The following is a 26,873-nucleotide window of genomic DNA, read 5'->3' on the forward strand; positions in this document are numbered from 1 at the left end:
CCAACCATGTAAACATATCAGGAAAGCCCCCGATGTCTAATAAAGTGCTAAAGCAGCACGTTGTATCTTTGCCCAATTCTTGTACTACAGGATACTTCATTAAAAAATCCTGTTTCATCTTGACCTATCTCTATATCTCTTTTCCAATTATGAATTGGTGCCCAAATACGGTTCCACATTTTTCTGGCTATCTGACCTTTCTGTTCAGAAATTACCTTTTAAGATTAAATATTGGCAGTAGCCGAGCAAGCTATTATTGAAAAGAGTGAGCCACTTGATCTAGCCAGGTCAAAGAAATACAAATTATGCTCCCATGGTCCCTTCACTACAAACACCCAATAACATTAATTCTGTAGTTAACATAACCTTTAGATTTAGGAAGCATTCCAAACATTTTACACTATCCTTCTTTAAGACTTTCAGGTTCTTCTCATCTTCGATCCAGGCTTGGATCTCTTCGGACACTTCGCATCTTCACGGCAGCAGCACTTCTTTGCCAGCTCCCATTGAAATCGACGACGCGACCCGACACCAAAAGACACCTATGCACCCGGCTTCCCTGGGTGAGGTAACACGAGTTCTCCGGTGCTCCAGAGGGTGCTAGCCCTAGAACTTCCTAAGTCCAAAAGGGTTTGGTCCTGACTCATTTCTAAGTGTCCCTAATCTTTAAAAATCTAACCGCGCCTTTCCCCATAGAAGCTAACGGGAGCTTGCGGCTGTGTTCACACACTGCACACGGCCCCCGTGGGTCCTCTGTGTCACTACCTTGGGTGGTTCCTTGGGGTCCCAGCGATTGTACAGGCTCTAGGCCTTGTGCCTAGTTAAATCATGGTTCTTATACCACTATTTTAGTACATGGTTTGGCTCGCCCCTAGGGCCTGACGTGTATTTGTGCTTGTTTACTGTGAGACACTAAAAAATAAATGACTCCTTAAAAAGGACAGGTAGTGAATGTAACTTCCAGCTTGGTCAACTTCTCTTTCCAGGGTTCACTCACTCTACTTTCTTATGCACCTAAGACACATTTACATGCACAAAAATGTACATTTGCATTAATGCATTCAAACTGCACCTGCGTCTCTGAATGCGATGTTAGAGGGACCACTAACAAGAAGAGGATGATGTGTAAAAGGACTCGAGCATCAAAAGTGGCAAGTTAGTGTACTTCATTCCTTCTGCCTTCAACAGGAATTATGCGGCAACAGAGAACCAAATTGTGAAGCAACACTGATTAAATTCAAAGGCAAGAAAAGAAACATTCAGTGGCATAATGCATCAAGTTCTGCTGTGGCAGTATGGTTTCACTGTTTTCCAACTTTGAAAGTTTCATCCAATTGCTCTCAGTTTACCACCTACGTGTATCATGTGAGGCTCTTTTGTTTCTAATCTTTAAACCTCCCAGCCGCAGAATCCCGTTTATCCAGCAGCCCTGCTTAGAATCTTGGCGCACGCACTCAACTGTACATTGTGTGAATCTGGACAAATCGATTCATGTCCTTCTGTCTAGAAATGAAAATGTGTGCGCAATGTTTGCATGAAACATAAATGCAATTATAAAAATCTGAATTGTAATGTTATCCAACTTCTGACTAGGCTGGTTCGAGGAGTAACAATTCCAATACATAAGCACACAACTCACTGCCCCCAGTCCAGGTGTGCAAACATATGATTATTGGAAAGTATCTAAAGCAGATAGCGGCTGGAAACAGCCAGGTCAATTCGAAGCGCTCTGGACTCGAACTCCAATCCCAGCACTGAATCGCTCACACAGGGGAGAGTATTTTATTCTGTTGTTTCGGCTGTGTGCACTGCAGGCCCTCGCGTGCTCAGGGAGCTCCTTGCTTGTCGGTCATTCTGCATTACAGGTGTCCCAGGTATATCAGAACAAGGTGACTTTCCTGCTTGACAGAGGGCAGAGCGTGACGTGTTCCGAGGGCCTGGGTGCATGCACTTCATTGTAATCACCTGCTGGCGCCAGAACTTTCAAACCGCCCTTCATATGGAAAACAGAACTTTCTTGGGATGGACAGTTCATCAACTGATCTGACGTCAGAGGGCTGCGTTTCATCCCTTGCCCGATGCAGAGGTAATTAAGGTAAAACAGAAATGTTTCAACAGAAAACACACTGGCAGAGACGGTAGAAGCTGTAATCATAACACTGGGTATTTATGGAGCGCCCAACTACAGAGACGCAAGCCTGTAAGTAACCTCCTTCTATTTGGTCGAGCATTCGAGACCTCTTGCATATACTTTAGTATATACTTGTATGTGTTTGTACTTTGTGGGCTCTGGAGATCAGCCCTAGGACTTGTCTGCTTCCGCTTAGGGACTTTTATTTCTGTTCAACTGCTCTATTTAACTGTCTTGATAGAAAACTACCAGAAAGGTCAGTAATACCAGAATTGCTTTCTGCTGAGGGACTTTCTTTTTTTTAAAAATTGAGGCAACTGCCTCTAGTTAACTTTCTTGATAAAAAAACGACCAGCAGAGGTCAGTAAAATACCAGAATCACTTTAGCATTCTCTAGATTCCAGCCCATAGAAATTGTCTTCCACGAGCACCCGTAGGCAATAATATTTTTTTAGGTCTCGCCTGAGACAGCGCTTTAGCGCTGCTCTGGCGAGACTTATAGTAAGCACTTTTGGAAGTGCAAACGAGTGCTTTCAGGCCGCCAACTACTGTGCATGTGTGCCGGGCGCGCGCACCATTTGGCAGCCTGAAAGCACTCGTTGTCTTTCACTTTCGCGGCCGCTCGGCCGCTTTGATGTTTTATCGTTAAGCGCGAGGCGCGCGTGCGGCCAATGCTTGTCCTTTTTGGACCCTTTCCCACTCCCGTGTCCATTCTTTACCCTCTACAAACGTCTATTCGGGTTTACGTTGACCATTCCACAGGCAGCCACATTCTAGTGCCAGTCTGACACCCTCTGTTTTACGTTTCTGTAGCCAGCCACAAGCATTTTCAGGCCCTCTGATAATCTGTTGTAAATCCTCTAACATACTCTGACAGAATGATCGTGCCACAGCTATGTTGTGAAGCAATTTTCTGTTTGCAACCCACGGAGCTGCGTCTGCTTCTCTCCTTCCACAATGTGTTCCAGATTTTACTGTCCCCCGTAGTCAGGCTGTGTTCAAAAGTCTCTCAGCTTTTATTCTCCATGGAGGTCCTCGTATGCCACATGACTGGTATCTAGCAGAGCTAGTATTGGCTCATTGCTCTTTTGCGTATTCATAAATGATGGGGAAAAAAGATGAACACACAGTCCATCTTTCTGACATTGTAAAACTATATATGATTTTAAATAACAATGTAGGACTAGGAAACATTAACGGTATGACTGCATAGGGGAACTCTCAGGGGAAATAGGCCGCCAAGAAAATCGTGTAGAGTTTGTGAACAAGCTGTGACTGGTCGCTTCTAAAGCGCTTTAGAATCTTTGGATAATGTCCAGCGCTATATAAAACTTCACACATACACTAATAAACAACTCGCGTGATTCAATAATGTCTAAACAAACAAACAGTATGCCCGGCAAACAGGTACATCACAGCAAAACGGAGCAAAGCCAGGCAAAGTCCCAGCTAGCGCCGTGACAACGCTCGGCGTGTATCTTATGCTACAAGTGACTTAAAGAAGAACAGCCATTCGTAATATTAGGGTCCCTTTATTCTCCTGCCCCACAGACTCCCTGTTCTCTCCCTCATCGCACTCCGGTGTGCCTTGCTCTGGGATTTGCTTATTTAAATTTTTTAAACTATATTCCCTTTGATTACGGGAGTCTACTTTTTAAACAAGGAGGACAAAGTATATATCCCAGAATGCATTATAATTTAACACGGAATACTAATTACCAATAGGACTTCAGGTTTGTTAAATACTTTTTTCAAAATTAGTATTTGTTTGCCTTTTTTCCCTCAACTTCATATATGTTAGTATTCCTCTCCTAGCACACTTACAAACAGTTTGCTCTTTTCTTATTATAAAGTTTCCGTTTTCCTTCTATCATAATGGGATTCCCTTTCACTGCTCCTATAAAACAGAACAGCGCCTACAACTGTAGCAATCACCACAAACGGGATCTAAGGTTCAAAACAACATTGCAGTGTTTGTGGGATACTTCTTACCTGTGGGTCACCAGCCATCAATCAATAATGGCTTTCATTTATTTGTTACTTATAACAAAAGATAAATAAAAAGTATTATCATTTGCAATGCCAATAGCTTTAACTCTTATTAATGCGAGACCTATTGCATTGCAAATGCTTGTTCAAATCTTGTATTTTCAGTGATACGGCCACCGAAGTCCCTGCTTTTATATTAAAAACAGAGCTTTGGACTGTACCATTTCCCGCTGAAAGGCAATATTTCTCTCCATGTGTTCCCATACCTGGCATGTCGCGCAGTTTAGTGCTTGTTTTCCCTCCATGTTAAGGAACAGTAGATGTTTCAGCACCCAGGCTAATGTGCTGCATAGCTAAATACATATAAGGTCCCAAAGGCAAGACTGATTGCGCTGCAAATGCTTGTTTTTAAATTGTTGACACCTCTTGACCCTAACACAGATTTCTCGGAGGAATTACCTGCTGCTTGTACCACAGCTACCAGGGGTTGAATGGAGTTTCATTGAGACTTGTGTTCAGTCCTAACTATGGTAAGTACTCCCTTCGAAATGAACAATGAACTTTCTGACAGTAGGGCACTACACATAGTGCACAACAGAGAGTGGAGTGGGGCCTTGAGAGAAGGGTGAGCTGGGGAACACTGGCAGGATTGTAAAAGTGGGTCAATGGGGGATGGTGCAGATGAGAGTAAGGAAACAGACATTTGACGGCTGTATATGTCTGAGCTAACACTTCTTAGCCACTCCCAGTTTTTCAGAGTAGCATTTAATTCCATCATTTTTAGGTCTCGCCTGACCCAGCGCATGCGCTGGTCTGGCGAGACTTATTGAGAGGGCTCCAAAAAGTGCTACCAGGCCAGTCTAGAGCTACAGTGCATGTGCGTGGGCGCGCACGCCGCACTTTACCGCGATTACTTTCACTTTCACGGCCGCTTTGCATAGCCAATAGGTCTGGCTTTTGGGACCTTATAAGTATTTAGTTATGCAACTGTTCCATGGCTAAACACTTATAAGGTCCCAAAGGCGAGACCTATTGGCTATGCCAATGCTTGTTTAAGTTATGTGAGCAAGCAGCACCACCAATGTGCTGCTAGCATAAACTATTCATAGATTTTTTTTTAAGTGTTTGAAACACCCACTAATTACAAAAATACAAATAATCCTGTGTCTCTGCTGTTAACTCATTGTCCACTGGGATCATTGCTAATGGAGGGTCAGCCTGCAGTGGGGTGAAGGCTGCATATCTGAAGAAAGACAGGACGACTTAGACACAAGAGCACCACCAGATCTTCCTTCTTAATTCTCTCATGTCCTACTTTACCATAAATCTTGATGGACACCCAGGAGACCCTAAGTGGCCCTGAAGTTGAGCAGAATCAGTTTCAGAAAAGCACCCAGGCTTTGCCTTCTCTCATCAAACCAGCCGCAACCACTGGGCAAGGCACATCTCCCAAGCTGGTGCGCTACAATGACTTCAGCCAAACGCATAGCGCATTTTCAGCCCCTCTACCCCAGGCTGGTGCTTCCATAAGGGGTTGTAACCTACATAAATGTAGGACCAGGTTACGGCAAAAGTTCCCAAACGTGGACTACTGCAGTATCCGGGGAGAGCTATATGTTGCCTGGTGCTCTATACATCATCTCAGTATCCTGCCTCTCAAAGTACAAGTGCAAAAAAACCCAAGGAGAATACACCTATCTCACTGCGAACCTCTGAGTCAATATGTCTATATTCAGAGATGCAAATGTTTTAATAGTATATTTTATAAATCTGTTTCTGAGCAATTCTCTCAGTTTTTCACAGTAAATAATAAAACAAGAGGAAATACACCACCAGGCAAAAGTATGAGTTTTGTTACCTGATCTGTCACTTGTGTGCTCCTGAACTTGTGGCATCTTGAATGTGGTGTGGGTGTAATGCTGAGGGTAAAATACTATGAGAGGTCTTCCATCAGCTGTCAGTGGGCTTGGAGCTTCAGAGTACCCTGAGAGGAGCTGAAGGCAGACCTACTCCTGGTGGGTCCAAGGGTGCAACTGAGAATCTCACTCCTTATACCCAAGAAGATGTGACTTTAACCTAATGATCAGTGATAAATCCTGCCTCCTTGATCCTCCATCATCCAGTCATTCATTCATTACTGAGCTTCCGTGTCTAACCATCAGTTTCAGAACCTTCATCCGATGCCACAATCTATCCTCAAAACAAACATACCGCGATCATCCGCACCCAGTGCCTGCTGCACAATCTGTCTTCATTCAAACTAAATTCAAGACATTCTGTCACACGAGGAGCAATCACAAACGCGCATGTCCACTGTTGGTTTTTAGCAGAATACTGTAGCCATAATATTATCTCACAGAACTATTAAGTCCTAACTTAAGCTCATGCCACATGACTTGTGACATGCGTCTCTGGCGGCGAACGACCTTTACAACACGGTCGTTACACCGCGGTATGTTTACATCGCTGTCATTACAATGCAAATCGTTACAACGACTTGCTCTGGATGGCGCTATACACTAAAGAATATTATGATTTACTATTCCAACACCTTCCCTACTGTTACGTAGGCTGGAGTCGGAATAATAAATAATACTATTCCTAAGTCCAGCGCCCTCCAGCTCAAGTCGTTGTAACAACTTGTGTTGTAATAACTGTGAAGTAATGTACCATGGTCTAACGACCACCTTGTAACGTCACATATTCGTCTCTGGCACAGGAAGGCATACTGGATGTCAGACCCCGTTCGGGAGCCACAGGGCAGACATGGTCTACAAGGCCCCAACCATATGCCACTCCGGCCAGCACTACTGTGGCTCTGCAAACTGGGCAACTACAAGCATTCCACACCCGACTCGCACTGTCTGTGCGGAGGGCACGTACTCAGAACTCAACAATCAACCAACAGACACAAAGATTCAGTGGCCAGTTTAGTGCTTGTCCTTCTGGAGCAAAGAAAGTACTTGTGATCACACATAAGCTCTAAATTGTACACAGTCTGATTTAAGAGTGTTGGGTAATACCTCGGATCATGATTTCAGGTGCTACACCCACTCCCAACATTCCTACAAGTAGCAGACATAATCTCAGAAAAAGGCACTGGTTGGATCTCACCACTGTTGAGACCCTAGTCTAACCCCAAAATACATAAGGAGCTGCAGAAGTTCCTGCTATTCTTGAATAATTGAAGATGCTTTGTGTCACTAAACCATAAAAGGGTGCCACGCGGCAACCATCACCCCACACCCATCCAACGCTGGATCCCGGAGGTAGTGCCAGGCTTGACGTCCAACCTCAGTGCCTCCAGACTGTGGACTTACACTGCCCAGCCTAGAAGACTTCCAGAGGTTTTATTGACACCGGATTATCAGCCTACAATAGGACCTGGGGTTCCAACAGTCCAGGGGCAGATCTCGCAAACTTTGCACTGGTGCAAAAAGGCAGACAATGTTCTTTAGCGCCACTTCAGGAGGAACAGAGATTGGGCAAACGCCAGGGTGCTTCATTTTAAGCAGTAGTTGCACTCTACATGTATCCTTTCATTCATTCATTCATTCAAACAAGGTTTGGTTCAGTCCATGGTAAAAGGCTTGGCTCACCACCTGACCAAGCATAGCGTGCATTTGTAAAGCGGATGCCCCCCCCCCCCGTGCTGAAATAAGAGATGCTTTTTTGTTACCCAACTCGATGGGACTCATTTGATCGACCTCAGCAAGATGAAAGAGTAAGTGGCCCTGCCGGGATTCAAACCTGTCACACTGGCTCACACACAGATCCCTGGAGTGGGTGCATCAGTGCACTGAGCCACAAGACACGGGCAGCCTGACACTCAAGACACAACTCACCATACACAATGTCCACCAACCTCTCCGACCCTGGTCACTGGGAGCCTCACGCCTGGACGGGGCCCCCAGATTACGGAAGCGCAGGCAGAGCCCATACATCACGATCAACAGTATATGAATGAACTTCACAATTAAAAAACTCAACATTTTGCAACTGTGTAATATCCCATCAAAAAATTGTAAAAACAAATGTTAGCTTCTAGATCATTTTGTGTCGGTATAATTATTTATTTAACGCACAAAACACTTTATCCGTTAAGACCTTTGCTAATAAAAAAAATACAAAAACACAAGTTTACTCCCTTTGTACTGAGAAGGAATGCAAAACTGATCTTACTTATTTAGTTCAAGCTAAATGTTATCTATCACATTTTAAATATGTCTAAATGTACATTTATTCCGGACCTTTCTATGCAACACAGCAAAAACAGTAAGTTTTCATTCACCGAATAGGGGCGAAAGAGATTTGCGCCACATGCTTGTCAGAAATGCGAATAAAACTTGTTTTCCCTCAAAATACTCCAAGATCTCTCTCTCTCTCTCTCTCTCTCTCTCTCTCTCTCTCTCTCTCTCTCTCTCTCTCTCTCTTTCTCCCCCCCCCCCCTCTGTCTCTCTCTCTCTCCCTCTCTCCCCCTCTCGCTCTCACCCACTCGCCCTGCCTCTCACTCACCTCCTGGGAGGTCATCTCCCGGCACAAGGGCCCCCACCGTGCACAGGAGGAGAAGGGCCAGGGGGGCCACGCAGCCAGATGAGGCCTTCATGCTGCAGTCAGACGGGCTCTGGGTCCACGTCCCTGGGCGGCCTCACGCTTATAGGGCAGCTCAGGTGGAGGGGCGGAGCCTTGGACTGACAGTGATTGACAGGCAAGTCCTGAACCCTCGCCAGGCCTCTTCCCAAACTTTCAGAACTGAAGGCCCTCAGGCGCTGTGCAACAATGTCTTGGGAACACCCTGGGTGCAAAATTCAATCTCCCGATTACTTCTGTCTGTCTCTCTGTAGCATTTAGTTCGACTGTATACTCGCGTCAGCAAGAAGATATCGTCAGCAGATTTTTTCTGCCAGAAAAGCAGGAGGTAGTTTTTCTCCCACATCTTTGAACATGCTCTGTGACAATGCCACCGATGTCACCATAGTAACAGAAATCACCGCAATGTTTGTGAGACGTGCACACAGGGACATGACCCGTCTGTTTGTCGTAGGCTCTTTAACCATCTTTCCCCCACACCTCCTCGTGTTCACCTGCTCGTCTTCTCGCCAGCACCAAGGTTTCAGCGGCCCTCTCATCACAGCGCCTTCTGTCAGGTGCTACACACGCCAAAGAGTGAACACTAGAGGCATCACGAGGCGCTAGAGGGGACATTCAGACCTGGACCCATAATAGAGATAGAACATTTGCGTCTTGTTTGCGCTGCAGCGCACTTTTAACTGAGTGCACCAGGCGTGGACCAGGTAAGTGCACCCTATGGCATGGAATGCGATGCCCAACCGTATTAAATGCACTGCTCCTACTGCCGCCACCTGCCTACTCCTGCCCCCAGTGCCACAACCAGTTCGCACCTGCCCCTAGTTTCGCCGCTAGCCCGCACCTGCCCCTAGTGCCGCCACCAGCCCACACTTGCTTCTTGTGTCGCAACCAGCCCAGACCTGCCCCTACTGCTGCCGCCAGCCCACACCTGCCCCTAGTGTCGCAAACTGCCCGCACCTGCCCCTACTGCAGCCACCAGGGTACACATGCCCCTAGTGCCGCAACGAGCCCGCACCTGCCCCCAGTGCTGCCACCAGCAGCACCTGCCCCCAGTGCAGCCACCAGCCTGCACCTGCGCTTAGTGCTGCCACTAGCCCGCACCTGTCCCTAGTGCCTCAACCAACCCTCACTTGCCTATACTGCTGCCAACAGCCTGCAACCTGCACCTAGTGCCGCCGCCAGCCCGCAGCTGCCCCTAGTGCAGCCACCAGCACACAACTGTCCCTAGTGCCGCCGCCAGTCCGCACCTGCCCCTAGTGCCGCCACCAGCACACAACTGTCCCTAGTGCCGCCGCCAGTCCGCACCTGCCCCTAGTGCCGCCACCAGCACACAACTGTCCCTAGTGCCGCCGCCAGTCCGCACCTGCCCCTAGTGCAGCCACCAGCCTGCACCTGCCCCCAGTGCAGTCACCAGCCTGCACCTGCCACTAGTGCTGCAGCCAGCCCGCACCTGCCCCCAGTGCTGCCACCAGCCCACACCTGCCCCTAGTGCTGCCACCAGCCAGCACCTGCCCCCAGTGCCGCAAACAGCCCACACTACTAATGCCACCAGCCCACACCCGCCCCTAGTGTCGCAACCTGCCCGCACCTGCCCCTACTGCTGCCACCAACACATACCTGCCCCTACTGCTGCAACCAGCCCGCACCTGCCCTCAGTGCCGCAACCAGCCCACACCTGCCCCCAGTGCCGCAACCAGCCCATACCTGCCGCTGATGCCGCCACCAGCCTGTACCTGCCCCTGGTGCTCCCACCATCCTGCACCTGCCCCTGGTGCCCCCATCAGCCTGTACCTGCCCCTAGTGCTCCAATCAGCCTGACCGGGCCCTAGTGCCACAACCAGCCCGAACCTGCCCCTAGTGCTGCTACCAGCCTGCACCTGCACCATGTGATGCAACCACCCTCATCTGCCCCTGGTGCCACAACCAGCCCGCACCTGACCCTGGTGCCACCACCATCCCGCACCTGCCCCTAGTGCTACCACCAGCCCACACCTGCCACTAGTGCCACCACCATCCTGCACCTGTCCCTAGTGCTACCACCATCCTGCACCTGTCCCTAGTACCTCCATCAGCCCGCACCTGCCCCTAGTGTGCCACCAGCCCACGCCTGTCCCTAGTGCCACCACCATCCCACACCTAGTGCAGCCACCAGCCTGCACCTGCCCCTAGTGTCGCCACCAGCCAGCACCTGGCCCCGGTGCCACCACCATCCCACACCTGCCCCTAGTACCACCACCATCCTACACCTCTCCCTAGTGCCTCCATCAGCCCGCACCTGTCCCTAGTGCTGCCACCAGCCCGCACCTGCCCCTAGTGCCACCACCAGCCCACACCTGCCGCTAGTACCACCACCATCCTACACCTCTCCCTAGTGCCTCCACCAGCCCGCACCTGCCCCTAGTGCCACCACCATCCCGCACCTAGTGCAGCCACCAGCCTGAACCTGCCCATAGTGCTCCAACCAGCCTGCACCTGCCCCTAGTGCCGTCACAAGATCGCACCTGCCCCTAGTGCCGCCACCAGCCCGCACCTACCCCTAGTGCCATCACAAGCCCGCACCTGTCCCCAGTGCCACCACCAGCCCTCACCTGTCCCCGTGCCATCACAAGCCCGCACCTGCCCCTAGTGCCGCCACCAGCCCGCACCTACCCCTAGTGCCATCACAAGCCCGCACCTGTCCCCCGTGCCGCCACCAGCACGCACCTGCCCTTATGGCAGTGCAATAGTGAAAGGAGGACTGGCTGTTTGAATCTGCTGGTCTTCCTTTCACTGCCCCGGCAACAACACTGGCCTCTTTTGAAAGAGGAACAGCGTTTCCTCTGCTGTGAGTGAGTGACTGAGTGAGTGAGTGAGTGACTTCTCCTGCCTGCGGAGGGATGTCTGTGGCGCCCCTTGAACCCGCTTCCCCTCCTTTTGAGAGTCGGCTGTGGGAGGTGCTGTGACTGTAGAGCGCAGTCAGGGCAGCTCCTGAAAGCCTCATTGCATTGGGGTCACACTTCCAGGCAAACAGGGAACAGGTTAGTGTCATGTCCGCGGTATGTGTGGAGCAGTTAAATCTGTATTTTAGAAGGGGCTGTGTGTCTGCTGCCCACTCTGTGATACCAAAGTGCCCAGAGGCGCAAAGACAAATGCCCACGCTCATTGGCTCATTGGGCATTGCATATGCAGATGACACGCAGTTAATAATCTCCTTTGGAAAAGACCGAGCCAAAACACAACAATTTTCCTTAGATGGACTGGTGGCAGTTGCCTCCTGGAGGACAGGGCACTGTCTCCAGCTGAATGCGCAAAGAACTGAGATCATGCTATTTGGCAAGACGCAACAAATATGGACTGCTCACTGGTGGCCAGCTGAACTTGCAATTGCTCCCACACCCAAGTTGGGTGTTAGGAACCTGGGAGTCCGCTTGGAGCATCCTCTTCCTATGAAAGAGCAGGTGATGTCTACCTCAGGTTTCTGTTTCCATATTATGTGCCTGTTGAGAAGAGCCCTCCCCTTCCTCCCACCTTCTGCAAGGAAAACAGTGGTCCGGGCCCTGATGATCCGCAGCTTGCATTACTGCAACGTGTTGTTGGCTTCTGCTAGCGACACGTTGCTAGCAAAACTACAGGTGGTGCCCAACACTGCGGCTCGCCTTATTTGTAATCTGCCAGCTAGGACCACCTCTGCCCCCCCCTTCTTCAAGCCCGGCATTGGCTTCCAGTTCGGAAGAGAATTATCTTTATACTGTGTTGTCTTCGCATAAAGCCTTAACGGGTCATGGCTCTGTTTATTTAGGTACCAAAGAACTCGGTTCCCCACTTGATAGTGATGAAGCAGATAAACTGCTGAATCCCTTTAGGTGACACTTAAAACTGATTATAAAAACATCTGAGAGAAAAATGGCAAACCTGCACCAATTGTGCTAACTATACGTTGAAGAATCATTAGAAACAAATCAATGAGAAGACCTAGTTACTGCATCCTAAAAGCAAGCAGATGCATCGTGGGCTAGATGGAAACACATACATTAAATAACATAGATGGGGTCATAGTTGACCAGTTTCAGTTGCTAATCCAATGTGAATCAATCAAAAAATAAATGAAGTTTATTTAGGTGTTATAAGATTTCTAACCATTCTTATTAAAATAATGATGTGTGAGAAGAATTTAATGAAATCTAATATGATTTAGAGATATTTGCAGGTGATATTGAAAGGTTTATTCCTAAACTCTATATTTTGCATATGTGAAACTGCGCACCAGGTGAGAAATGGGAAAGGGGTGCTGCACGTTCATACTAAAGCCAAATGTTTTGAAACTTTTAAGGGATTACAATTCATATATGTATTACCATGAATCACCAGAAACAATATTAATAATTTATGTTTTGAAATAGTTTTACACATTGGTACTTTGAAAATGCAGTTATATGCCATAGTTACACGTGCTATTTACAATGAAACTAAAATGTTTTATAAGTGCAAATTAGTTCAAAGAAATATATAAGGTTTCAAAAGGTTCTAAATGAAATACATATTTTCATTATTTTATATTCTGTATTTCATGACCCAAATTCAATTAGGAACCTGCATTTTCCTTACATGCATGGAAGGATCTATAAACTTACAATGTGAAGGGAAACTATGTCTGATTGGGAGAGTTCCCATTTCCATACTAGGAGTAGCCCTTCTTAAGGGGAATTACCCTGAAACTTTTGGATTTTTCCTCCTAGTCTTTGCTGACCCTCTCCGCTTGACCTTAGGAGTCGGGGCACCTTTCCCCTGAATTGCAGAGGGAAGGTGTGCGCACCTACTTCGCCCGCATTGGGCCGGGGGCTGCGTATGATATGTGTTCAGGTGTTGTACCATCGTGCGCCCCATAAACAGGTACACCACATACCTGGTGTCGGAATGGCACTGGCTAGTAGTGGGACATTGCACTGAATGTGCCACCTACCAGATAGCCTGTTAACCATGCTTGGGGGCTGTTAGTTCAGGCCTGGGGGGAGCCGTGGTGCCCCTTCCAAGGTGTGCATCACTTGCAACTCAGCCAGCCCTGAGTGGGTCATCCCGTACCATGAGGGCACCCCCCAGGTACACTCTGGAGGGCACATGGGGGGGTGGTATGCTGAAGGCCAGGCGGGTACATATGGATGTTACCTGCCCAAGTTGAGTGGAACCCCCCACAGGGTGCTTCCACTGCCTAGGCGTTCGGCTCTTCCCCTGAGAATACTGCTGATTCTCTTGTGCGGCTGAGGCAGTGGCGCAATGCGTGCAGCCTCCTATACAGACTAGGAAGAGGCGCTGACACATTGATCTGGAACCAAGGCCAGTCTGCCAAGGCAGACCTGGGAGTGAGCACTTGCTCCTGTGGAGTGTTAACTAGATGCCCATCCTGCCATATAGGTCTGGGAGCGCACACCGGCCCGTGCTGTTTCAAATACATGTCTAGCCTGCCATTTTAGGCTTGAGATTGTGCTCTGGCACCTATGGCATTTTGGATACATGCCCTGTCTGCCAACCCGGGCGGTGAGTGCATACCTGCACCCCAGTGCTTTAACACCAGAGTCAGGCCTGCGATTTCATGCCCATGTTTGTGCACTTGCACCTATGGTGCTAGTGGCAAGGTGCCTGGTCCACTATTGCAGGCCGGGTGTGCGCAGTTGCACCTGTACAGGGCTAACATGTGTCTGGCTGGCCTGACAAGTGTGGTTTGTGAGGGCTTGCACCTAAAGTGCTGGGTAAGCCCAGGTGGCCTGCCTGTCATAGCAGACCGGTGTTAGAAATGGGATTTCTGGTTGGCTAGGTCTTGCGCCAAAGCCAGGCAGAAACCACCACTCTAGTCAGGGCTGGGGAGTTACACGCCAAAGATAACCCCTGCTCACCCCCGTGGTAGCTTGGCACGAGCAGTCAGGCTTATCCCGGAGGCAATGTGTAAAGCGTTTGCGCGCGCACCCAGCAACAACACCCAAGGCCCACCACAAAAGAAACTCCACACAAGGTTATTTATAAAAAATAGCCTTTGTATTATAATAAACACATTAGATGATAATCACATAATTTACACTGTGCCAACTGGCACTGAGCAGAATTTTACAAGGGACTATTTACACGGGACAGGGCCACATGGACCACTGTCAGCACAAATCACCAATCGTACATGTAGAATATATACTAACTGTAACACAAATTATCAATGTAGAGCACAACCAGTAACTACTGGCGCAATAATGACCTCAGCGTCATCACACTAGAATCAGGTATAAAACCTATCCTGCATCCATCACAGGGGCATAAACACATTATGCAATTTCTCATTAGTCTAACGCATTAGACCTAACCACCTAAGTATAACTACACTAGGGGCGTACATCAAACAGGGAAGTACAATCTCCCTAACATCAACCTAACCAGGTAAAACAACCTCCTAGGCGGAAATGATCACATTTAGAGGTATAAAACACAGGGTGCGTAAAACATGCTATACACAGTACATTTCCTACCACCCAATCACGTTAGCACATAAATCACATTGGGGTCCAGGTTGCGCCAGAACCTAAACGTAGCAGCTGCCCACTACTTGCTAGGCAGCTGGGGACAGGAACAGGGCCTAAACGCTGCAGCTGGCACTAAGTGCTGCGCAGCTGGGGAAGTAAAATGAGGCATGGGCTCTCAATGGCCCTTGAAATAAGGTCCAAAACGTTGGAGCCACCTAGGCTCTACAACGACATGTCCCCCAGTACTGTGGAGCACACTGGCGCTCTTAGAATGGAAGGTGCCCCCAATACTGTGGAGTGTACTGGCGCTGTGAACCTCGGTGTTCGTGGCGGAGCAAACACGGGCCCCTCTGGCCCTTTGAAACAATTGTGGCCACGGTGGAGCAGGCTGGCTCCTAACACAAACTCATGTCCAAAAAAAAAAGGAACTGGCCCCCATGGGGCCGCTCAGAGACTATGGCAGGGCACGGTGCCAACAACACGGAGCCCCCACTTACCGGGCTCGCTGGGACTCCTCACCAAGACTCCGGCCTTCACCCGGTCCCGCTACCTGGGGGCCGGGTCTTATCTCCGGCTGGCGCAGGAAATCCGCGGGGCTCTCTCCTCACTATGAGAGCCCCGCACAGCGGCAACCGGGTTTCACAGGGGAGAGCCCGCGAGGCTCTGCGTAGCTTCTCCCGAGCAGGGGGAAGTGGAAATGGAGCCCGCGAGGCTCCGGTTCGCGTTGCTGGCCCCGCCCACAACCAGGCGGAGGGCCGGACTTCTGTTTCCGGTGCTCCTCTGCTCCCAGGCTGTAGCGGTGAAACGCGGGGTGGGCACCCGCAACTTGAAATAACGATGAGGCGGGGTGGGCACCCACGAGGGCTCACATAAGCAGGGTGGGCACCCGCACCCAGCCATCACGTGAACCGAAGACTCAGGGTGGGCACCTGCGCACCCAAGACAACAAAATAGGCGGGGTGGGCTCCCGCAAGGCCGTCACGTGAACCGAAGAGGCAGGGTGGGCACCTGTGCACCTAAAGCAACAAAATAAGCGGGGTGGGCTCCCGCAAGGCCTGCATCACGGGGGGAATCCCTACGTTGGGGATTCCGTCTTTCTCCTCCTGCAGCGCAGCGCTGCCAAGGCCCACATGTTCCTCCTTCTTGGGGGGAAAGATAGCGCTTCCCAGGCACTAGGTCAACAGAAAGTCCTGGAGGCATCAAGGGGCAATGTAGGGCCCAGGGGCCAGCACACAGAGCCCTCCAGCAGGGAGGCAGCCCCCATGGCGGTCCCTCCTGGGCCCCACCAGCAGCAAGCCCCCCTCTGTCAGGATCCAAGAGCAGAACATTTTTCTGGGGTCACAGCCCCTTCTTTTATACACCATTTCCCTTTGTCTCAAGGTGCAGGGAAGGGGCGAACCAGTTGCAACTGGTTCCTGAGCACTTTGTTTTGCTCAGCCCCTCTCCCTATTCACAGAACAGGCCAGGGTCATCAGTCGCACCACAGGGGGCGGAGCCAGCTTTGTGTGGGGAAAGCCCAGCCCTATTCAGGTCCCAAGTGTACTCCTCCCACTCATTAACATGCAGCTCTCTCCACCCACCACTGGGGCAGACCCATCCTGACTCCTGGGGCCAGGCACACCAGCCAATCACATGTCAGGCAGTCACTGCACATTTATGCCAGTGTCTAGAAGTGGCACTTCTACACTAGCTACTGTAACGCCGCACACATCATCGCGCAGCATTCACTCTCACGAGTTCGCACATACCAATCTCGACCCTGCACTCCCCACTCATCAGGAACTACCATTGGCACACAGATCCCCCATGCATTCCTATGGGAGGGCAGGTCAGTCTCACTAAATCATACACAGAGCGCACGCGCTTTCCACTGGGACACAGTGTGAAAGCGCCTAGAGGCAAAAAACCACTAGTACAACGCAGAAAAAAGGCTAGGATACTGCAAAAAGTTCTAGGGGTGAACTTGCCAGAAGGGCCAAGTCCAACACAACCCCCTTCCAGCCAAAACGCAGGGCAGACCAATCACCACCGTGATGGTCTTCCCTGCTTGGGGCAATAGAACACGGACGCAGGCCCGCACTGCAGGGACACCCTCCGGTTCTACGCCATTCTGACTCAACGTGGTTCCATCTGAAAAAAACAACCGAAAAAAAAAACTCAGGCCCAACTAGGCTACCCCACTGGTACTACCTAGTTGTCCACGGCCAGGACCAGGCCCTAGGCCACCCAGATACCACTGGTCCTTGCCAAACCCAGAGTGGGGGGTAGTAACCCCTGGCATACAAGCCATTCTCCACTCTCCCTATCAGTGCAGTTACAAACTACCACTGATCCTTCAACCTAGGGTCCGCACCCTCAGGCTGACCAGAGGTCACGGGCAAGAATGCCCCACCCTACCTCTACTTCTGGGGTTCCGCACCCTCCCAGAGAAGCACCCTCCAGAACACAACTCTCCCACTAGTTCGGGACCTCTCTCCACCAACTGGTCTACCACCTGGGATCCACGGGGTCAGAGGCGAGGACTCCCTCCCTCTGCACCCCCTTCCACTGTAGAGCAGGGTCTCTTCACCTAAGATGAGCCCCACCTGCCCTCAGGACTACTGCTGCCCTTACGTCCAGATCCGGAAACACCGACTACTGGCTCCCCAACCGAGGGACGTACCCTTTGGTCAGATGCCTGGCGAACCAGGACTTAACGAGGGTGACACATAACTAATGGGTCGTGTGACAGTCTGCCTGGCGCTGATCTCACGACCTCCTGTCCATCTGACAGTGCGTGCAGACACCCTAGGACAGAAGTGGCGACACCACGGTCACTCAGTGGCGACTCAGCCATCCCGGCTGGTCCCTGACCTACTGGTTCCCACTGGGGAATCCCTCCCCCTCTCACCCCTCCCTCTGGACTTTCGCACCCTCCCAACTGGAGCGGTACCGCCAGACACCAGAACTACTGGAGCTCTGATTACAGACACTCCACGTCCTCTAGACACTGGGAGATCCTCCTCAAATGACCTATTGGTACAGCCTAGGCCCCCGACCTGATGTTCCCTAAATAAACCATCCAGGCCCTGAGACTGGGTTTCGGGCACCTGGAGACACGCAGTCCCACCCACTCCTTCTCTGCAGAGTCAGGACGTGAGCCCCTACACTGAGACCTAGCTGGGCTACTCTGAACCTCATCCTACCACGCTGAGCTGGAAGACACCTCAGCCACTCCTTTTGGAATCACTCCCCAATGCAAGCTCCCTATCCCAGAGAACTCACACACAATCAACCAGCAAGTTCCTTATTTCAGAGAACTCACACCAAAGTATTCAGAAAGGTCCTTATTTCAGAGAACTCACACCATTCATCCACACACACACCCCAGACTTGTAAGACAGTTTCTACCGCCCCTGATTTCTCAACCTGACCACCACGTGACACAGGTACCATTACTCCGGGAACTGGGAATGGGACATTCACATTCATCCCTACATTGGGGATTCCGTCTTTCTCCTCCTGCAGCGCAGCGCTGCCAAGGCCCACATGTTCCTCCTTCTTGGGGGGAAAGATAGCGCTTCCCAGGCACTAGGTCAACAGAAAGTCCTGGAGGCATCAAGGGGGCAATGTAGGGCCCAGGGGCCAGCACACAGAGCCCTCCAGCAGGGAGGCAGCCCCCATGGCGGTCCCTCCTGGGCCCCACCAGCAGCAAGCCCCCCTTTGTCAGGATACAAGAGCAGAACATTTTTCTGGGGTCACAGCCCCTTCTTTTATACAACATTTCCCTTTGTCTCAAGGTGCAGGGAAGGGGCGAACCAGTTGCAACTGGTTCCTGAGCACTTTGTTTTGCTCAGCCCCTCTCCATATTCACAGAACAGGCCAGGGTCATCAGTCGCACCACAGGGGGCGGAGCCAGCATTGTGTGGGGAAAGCCCAGCCCTATTCAGGTCCCAGGTGTACTCCTCCCACTCATTAACATGCAGCTCTCTCCACCCACCACTGGGGCAGACCCATCCTGACTCCTAGGGCCAGGCACACCAGCCAATCACACGTCAGGCAGTCACTGCATATTTATGCCAGTGTCTAGAAGTGGCACTTCTACACTAGCTATTGTAACGCCGCACACATCATCGCGCAGCATTCACTCTCACGAGTTCGCACATACCAAACTCGACCCTGCACTCCCCACTCATCAGGAACTACCATGGGCACACAGATCCCCCATGCATTCCTATGGGAGGGCAGGTCAGTCTCACTAAATCATACACAGAGCGCACGCGCTTTCCACTGGGACACAGTGTGAAAGCGCCTAGAGGCAAAAAACCACTAGTACAATGCAGAAAAAAGGCTAGGATACTGCAAAAAGTTCTAGGGGTGAACTTGCCAGAAGGGCCAAGTCCAACAACCGGTGTGTGCACTCTGGCATATATTATGATTAAATTCATAAGCAGTCTGCTAGTGCAGGCCGTTATTGGTGCACACCCACACCTATAATTGCGTGGGCCGTCTGCCATCACAGGCTGTGTGTGTGCACATACCTCCTTACTAGTTAAACCTGTGTCGAGCCTGCTGTTGCAGACTGGTGTGGGAGCACTTTCACCTCTGGTGGTGGGAACTATGTGTCCAACATGCCATTGCAGGGAGTGGGCGCATTAGCGCAGGTGCGCCCAGTAGTGAGAAATACCTGTGGGTGTTTTCACCTCAAATGAATGAGGCTTGCTCTTTCCGTAGGTTAATATGGGAAAGCGGTTGACCTGGCTTCAAGCTGCAATAGTAGATTGCAGTAGAGCAGCCTCGTGATGTTTCATACCAATGGATTCACTGTGCCAAACCCTTTCCAGTGCTAAAGGTGATGTTGGCATTAATCCCTTAGAAATGTCACTTATTGAATATGTGCTTTTATATGCTCTTAGAGTCCTGTGTGCCATGGTGTCTGGCTCCAGTGGACACCATGGGTCGGGGGATCTGTGCATTACCCAGCAAAAGCCATCAACCATGGCCATACAATGGAAACAACAGACCTGTCATTTGAGGGTCAAATGAAATAGATAGGAAATCCAGGTTTTTCTCACACTTGGCATCTTGTGGTTGGATTATGGCTCTGCTAAAGATTAGGATCTACATTCCATGGCCCAATGGCACAGGCCTACAGTTTAGGGGAGACATCTGTGGTTCAAAGGAAAACTCAACACCAACCCCAACTTTAAATGCACAAAATAGTATAACTATGGGTATCATCCTTCAGCAAGAAGTGAAATATGCTTGTAGGGACTTGGGACTGGAGAACTGGACTGTGTGGTGCACAATCCCAGAGGACCCTATTATGCACATGGAAGATTACTGCAATCAATCAGTGAATTGTAAGTGCGCCAATCACCCGTGAAGGTCTCAAGGCGCTGGGGGGGGGGTCGCAGATCTGTTCGCCGAAAAGCCAGGTCTTGAGGGTCTTCCTGAAGGTGTTCAGGGAGGGGGTGCGTCTGATGTTTGCCGGGAGCTCGTTCCAGGTTTTGGCAGCAATTTGAGGGAAGGATCTTCCACCTGCCCTGGCTCTGTGGACGTTCGGGGTTTCGGTTAGAGCGAGGTTGGAGGATCGCAGATTTCTCTTTGGTACATGGAAGTTGACTCTGCTGTTGAGGTATTTTGGTCCGGTGTTCTGTAGGCATTTGTAGGTGTGGGTGAGGATTTTGAAGGTGACTCTTTTCTCCACGGGGAGCCAGTGGAGGCTTCGCAGGTGATGGCTGATGTGTTTGTGCTGGTGGAGGACAAGGACGAGTCTGGCGGCGGTGTTCTGTATCGTCTGGAGTTTGCATAGTAGGGACTTGTGCCAGCGTAGAGTGTTTTTCCATAGTCCAGTCTGCTTGTGATGAGGGTGACGTCTTCTTTGACTCGGGGGGGATCCATTTAAAGGTCTTGCGGAGGATGCAATGGGTGTTGAAACAGCTGGAGGTGAATGCGTTGACCTGTCGGCTCATGGTGACAGATGAGTGGAGTACGATGTCGAGGTTTCTGGCGTGGTCCGTGGGGGTCAGTGGCTTCTGAGGGCGGGTTGCCACCAGGTGCTGCCCTCTGCTGAGGGGGTGGTTCCAAGGACGAGGACTTCTATCTTCTGGGCGTTGAGTTTTAGGCAACTGTTGGTCATCCAGACTGCAACGTCCTGCTATCCTTTCTGGAAGTCTAGTCTGGCGGTTGTGGGGTCTTTGGTGAGGGAGAGGATGAGCTGGGTGGCGTCAGCATAGGATACGATGTTGGGGCTGTGTTTTCGGACGATGGGGGCGATGGGGGCCATGTAAATGTTGAAAAGGGCTGGGGTTAGTGATGACACCTGTGGGACTCCACAGGTGATTTCCGTAGCATCGGAGAGGGAGGGTGGCAGTCTGATTCTTTGGCTTCTTCTGGTGAGAAAGGATCGGATCCAGTCTAGGCTATTTCTTGTATGCCGGCGTCATGTAGTCTGGCCAGAAGGGTGTGGTGGGAGACGGTGTTGAAGGCTGCTGAGAGGTCGGGTAGGATGAGGGCTGCGGAGTGGCCTTGGTCAAGGATGTTGTGTATGTCATCTGTGGCGGTGAGTAGGGCGGTTTCAGTGCTGTGGTTGCTTCAAAATACGTATTGGGATGGGTCGAGTATGGAATTGTCTTCGATGAAACATGTCAGTTCACTGTTGATCTTTTTCTCTGCAACTTTGGCTGCGAAGGGGAGGAGCGAGATGGGCCGGTAGTTCTTGAGGTTAGTGGGGTCAGCTGTGGGCTTCTTGAGCAGGGGTCTGACTTTTGCGCGTTTCCACTTGTCTGGGAAAGTGCCCGTTTTGAAGCTGGTGTTGATGGTGCTTTGTAGTTCGGGTGCGATGGCGGCGGCAGCTCTGTGGTAGATGTGTGGCAGGCAGGGATCGGTGGGGGCCCCTGAGTGGATGCCTTTCATTGTCAAGGCGGTGTCTTCGGCCGTGATCGGCATCCTGGTGTGTCTAGTGGGCGGGCCAGTTGTGGCGTCTGGTGGATGGTCGAAAAAGTTTTTGATTTTGAGGTGGAAGTAGGTTTCGAGTTTGTCACAGAGTTCTTGGGATGGTGTGATGTCTGTGGCTTCGCTGCAAGGGTTGGTGAATTCTTGGATGACACTGAAGAGTTCCTTGGAGTTGGTGGAGTTGGCGAGGATCTTATTGTGGATGAAAGTCCTCTTGGTGGTTCTGATCCTATTGTGGTAGTCCGTCATGGCATTCTTGTAGTTGGTGTGGTTATAGGGTGTCTTGGTCTTTCCCAGTTCTTCTCCAGGTGTCTGAAGGTGCGTCTGGCCTCTTGGAGATTGGTGGTGAACCAGGTGGCTTTCCTGGAGTGTTGTTTGTCGGGGTTGCAAAGCAGGGCGAGTTCGTTTGTGCAGGTGGAGATCCAAGTGTGGAGTTCCCTGGCGAGACGTTGGTGTCTGCTACCACGGTGTGGTTGTCTCGGGCGAGGAAAAGGGTGGAGTTTAGTTGCACGTCTGTGACCTTGCTCCAGTTCCTTCGTGGTGGGCGTGGGGCAGGTTTGGGTGTCTTGGGCTTGTTGATGGTGAAGTGTACGCAGTGGTGGTCAGTCCATGGAGGTTGGGTTGTGTGGCTGAAGTGTATGGTGTTTCCTGCGGTGAAGATGGGGTCGAGGGTGTGTCCTGCCCTGTGGGTTGGTGTGGTGATGAGTTGTTTAAGTCCGATGTTAGGGAGGTTGTCCCGGAGGATGGTGGTGTTGGGGTCACTGAAGCTGTCGAGGTGGTAGTTCAGGTCTCCGATGAGTATGTAGTTCGTTGAGGTGATGGCGTGGGGTGCGTTGAGTTCGGTGATGGCGGCGGCAAAGGGGGCCCTGGGGTCTCTATATGAGGGTTCCGCGTAGTGTGGAGCCGGGGCTGGTTTATATCTGGAAGTGCAGGTGTTCGGCAGTGGGGAAGGTCTCTCTGGAGGTGGTGAGGTGGAAGGGGTTCTTGTGGGCGATGGTAAGGCCCCCTCCCAGGTGGTTGGGGCATTCCTTCTTCTGGATCTTATATCCATCTGGGATGGCAGTGTTGATGTCGGGGGGGGGGAGTTGAGTAGGTTCCATATCTCCACGGTGTGTTTGTGCATGGACTTAGGGTGTCGTCGGTGGTGTTAGAGGCTGGGGTGGTGGTGAAGGTCTGGCAGCAGTGGAGGCAGGAGAACTGGCCGTGGGTCATGCTTGGCTGGGAGGCAGTCTCTGCATCTTCCAGTATTGAGTGCATAGAGGGCTGCTATGCTGTAGTGGTGGGGGAGTCGAGAGGCAGGTTCTCTGGCACTGGTCGCGGTACCCTCACGGACGGGCGCAGATGGGCTTGGTTTGCCATAGATGTGCCTTTGGTGTGCCAGTGGCGCGCCCACTGCACAACCGTGCAGTGGACACCATTAAGTAGGGAAGGGACGGCAGCTGGGAGGTGGGGAGTGGGCGTGGACAGGGGGCGGGGCCACAGGGGTAGCAGCGGCGGGGAGGGAGCAGGGAGAGACGGGCACGAGAATGGGAAGTACAATGCTGAACTAACAATGACACTGACAATGAGGCAAAAACACTGAAAAAACAAAACGAAAATAAAAACAGACAGTACCAGCAAATTATGGGTGCAGCACAGAGGCGGAATCAGGCAGAGTGCACACAGAGGAATGTGCCGACAGTGGCCTCGAACACCTCCCCGGAGGGTGCAGGAGGGCTCAGTGACGACGCAGGTGGAGCGGAGCTGTGGGGAGAGTGGGGAGAGTGTAAGTCAGAGGTGCACATGAAGAAGACATTGTGTCTTTTCGGAATACTGTCTGGCCTTGGCTGAGACCTGCTGAACTGGGGTGCCCTGAAGTGTGCTCTTCAAGGGCCCCATGGTGGGCCGCTTGTTCTCTTGAGGATCTCAGGAGCATAAAAGATCTCCCACGATGGACTTACGCCTTCTACCTTACATCTGGAGAGTGGTACCCTCTCAAGTGCCCACATCGGCTACCCAGAAATCATGCCCACATCTAAGGTGTGTGGTTCCCGTATTGCAGAAACCCTGACACTCATGAATGTCTTATTGGTAGTGAGCGGATTCACAGGTTGCAGGATCAAAGGTGGCCTGCTTAGGTGATCATGCCACATTTGTCTTGTGCGACACAATGAATGCATGCTCATTGCCTGCTGTGTTTGATCCACAGGGTGCAAACCTCGAAGGTGGGGATGTACCAGTAACAGTGCAGCATTGTACCTCGGGTGGCTCAGCTGAACATGCACCTGTTTGGTCTGGTGCAACCTGATCATCATGCACTGGACATGGTGCCTCCTGTCTGAATCTACAACTCTTTGTTTTCGAGATCTGAAGGGTCTGGTGTGACTCATACCAAAACACACCCAACACTGTGCCCGGATAGCCTGGGATCGACCATGATCATCGTATACCTGTCAGTGTGCCTCATTCTGTCGCGAGGCTCCTCTGTATTACTCTCCATTCAATGTTTTGTTCCTTATTGACCCTCATCATGGCGGATCAAGAGCCTGCTTCACACCTGCCCCCCGAACACATATCGGCACCCAGTAGTTGTGATAGAGATTGACTGGGTTGAAGGAGCGCTTCCGAGACAGGTCGGAAGCGGGTCAAGAGACTACATGACTCCATTGTGGTTTGAGATCTGCAGGTGAACTTCCCGCATAGCTGCTAAACTTCCCTTGTTTACAACTACCTCTTAAATAAAACTGCTTCATATGCCCACCTGCTTCCGGAGGACCCAGACTGAGTGACTTTGGCTGTATGAGGCCTCATGCCCAGAAGGTGGGGTTGGTTATTCACCATCCGGTGGGTATAGGACAATTGGGGTGAAATTGGGAGTGGGGAGAGCCTGGGGCCACGGAGTCTGCAGAGTGTGTTATCCACTGACCTGCTGGGTACCAGTGGCATCACATTAGGGCGTTGAGTGCGTTTGTGTGCAAGAGCTTTCCGTACAGACTGTGCTGGACACCTGTTGCACTGTAAAGTGGTGCAGAGTGAGTATTTGCGTGTGGGAATGATAGTGTGCGGAACACCAGTGATTCTCAACACTGGCCAGCAGTGCTGAATTATACATTGAATTTCATTCCAGAAGCACATTTGGTTCTGCGGAGCTGCTAAAAAGTGCTCTTCTTTCATGTACGGCGTGCCGTTTAACAGCGTGGAACTGTATTATCAAGATTGCCATGGTGGGCCTGGGATGGACAGTGTATTGCACCGCATAAGGTTACTCCCTCTGTGAGGGGGTAGATTAGGAATTGTCACCACATACACATACTGTAGATATCACAATAATAAGAGTGGACCTAGTATAGCTAGTAATAATTCCAAATGTATTTTGGATTATGCCCAAAAGTACCTGATGTTCATGTTATTAAGATTGAACATTTTTTTTATATAGATCCTGTGTGAAGTCGCTTCTGTGGTGCTCAGTGGATTTATCACGACAGTCTGCTCTGCCTTTGCTTTACACATTGCCTCTGCATTAAGCCTGACTGCTTAGCGCCAAGCTGCACAAGAATGAGCACAGATTATACAGTGGGTGTAACTTCCCTCCCTTGATGGGAGTGGTAGGTTCTACCTGGCTGGGGGAATCCCTTCAGCCAAGCAGAAAGGTCCAGTTCCAATAGTGAGCATGTTAAATTATATAGATGTAGGTTTTTAGGGTTTTAGAAAATTGCGCTTGGGAGAATTTGTTAAGAGTTGATTTTTTTTAATTTTAGGTATAGAATTGTACCTGCTTTCTTGCTCTATTTTGCTATAATTTAATAGACCATGGTCCCAATAAACCAAATTTTTGACTGACTGAATGTTAGACTTGGCATCATTTGGCATGTTTCCCCTGCTTTTTTGCTTTCTGACCTCCCGGTTTTGACTCTGTTTTCGCTGGCTTGGTGTCTCTGCGCACTTTTCTCACTGCTGATCAGTGATAACGTGCAAGTGCTCCATTTGTAAACTGTGTTATGGATTGGTGTGTCCATGAATGGCAGATTTGATGTACCTGTCAGTCCCTCGTAAAGTGCACTGAGTGTGCCAGGGCCTGTGAATCAAATGCTGTTAGTGGGCTGCAGCACTGGATTGTGCCACCCAAACAAACAGCATGTAAATGTAGCTCTGACCTGCCATTGCAGAGCCTGTGTGCAGTCTGGGACTGCCATGATGACTTGGCAAGTGTACCCACTTGCCATGCCCTAACCTTACCTTTTCTTACACGTCAGTCACCCCTAAGGTAGGTCCAACGTACCCCTGGTGCAGGGTGCAGTGTATGTGAAAGGTAGGACATGCCCTGTTGTGTGTGGCATGTCCTGATAGTGAATTATTGCCAATTTCAGTTTTTCACTATTGCAAGGCTACCTGTTCCCATAGGACAGAATGGGGAATTTGTTTATACCATCTTGTAAACATAACTGGCCCTGGGAACTAGGTAAAAAAATAAAGTTTAGTATGCCTGAACTCAAAATCTAAAGATGCATCTTTTAGTGAAGGTGATTTTTACATTCTGTGTTTGAAATACTACTTTTGGAAAGTGGGTATTTTCTTGCTCAGCCATCCAGTAGGCCTCTGCTGGGGTTGTGGATTGAGTGTCTGGGTTTTGGATGACAGTGGCTGGGGAGGAGCCGTGGCTCCACATAGTCTAGGTGGGTCAGGAAAGGGCTGAATAGACCTGGGTTGCATTTAGAGGAGGGGAGGAGATTTTCTTTCACCTGAATGGGCCTGGTCTGCCTCTGGCAATG

At 50.5% G+C, this 26,873-nt stretch overlaps 1 protein-coding gene across 1 annotated transcript in view; it reads right to left on the bottom strand.

The window, feature by feature from the left end:
* The window catches only part of LOC146822216 (uncharacterized), a 203,951-nt gene extending 195,219 nt beyond the window's left edge, over nucleotides 1-8,732 (bottom strand). The window contains exon 1 of the mRNA XM_085613363.1: nucleotides 8,636-8,732. Coding sequence (XP_085469489.1) covers nucleotides 8,636-8,726 — 91 coding nt within the window. The 5' untranslated portion in view covers nucleotides 8,727-8,732. The remainder of the gene's footprint in view (nucleotides 1-8,635) is intronic.
* Between the last annotated feature and the right edge of the window lie 18,141 nt (nucleotides 8,733-26,873).

The sequence above is a fragment of the Triturus cristatus genome, chromosome 6 (assembly GCF_964204655.1).
Source record: "Triturus cristatus chromosome 6, aTriCri1.1, whole genome shotgun sequence".
NCBI lineage: Eukaryota > Metazoa > Chordata > Amphibia > Caudata > Salamandridae > Triturus > Triturus cristatus.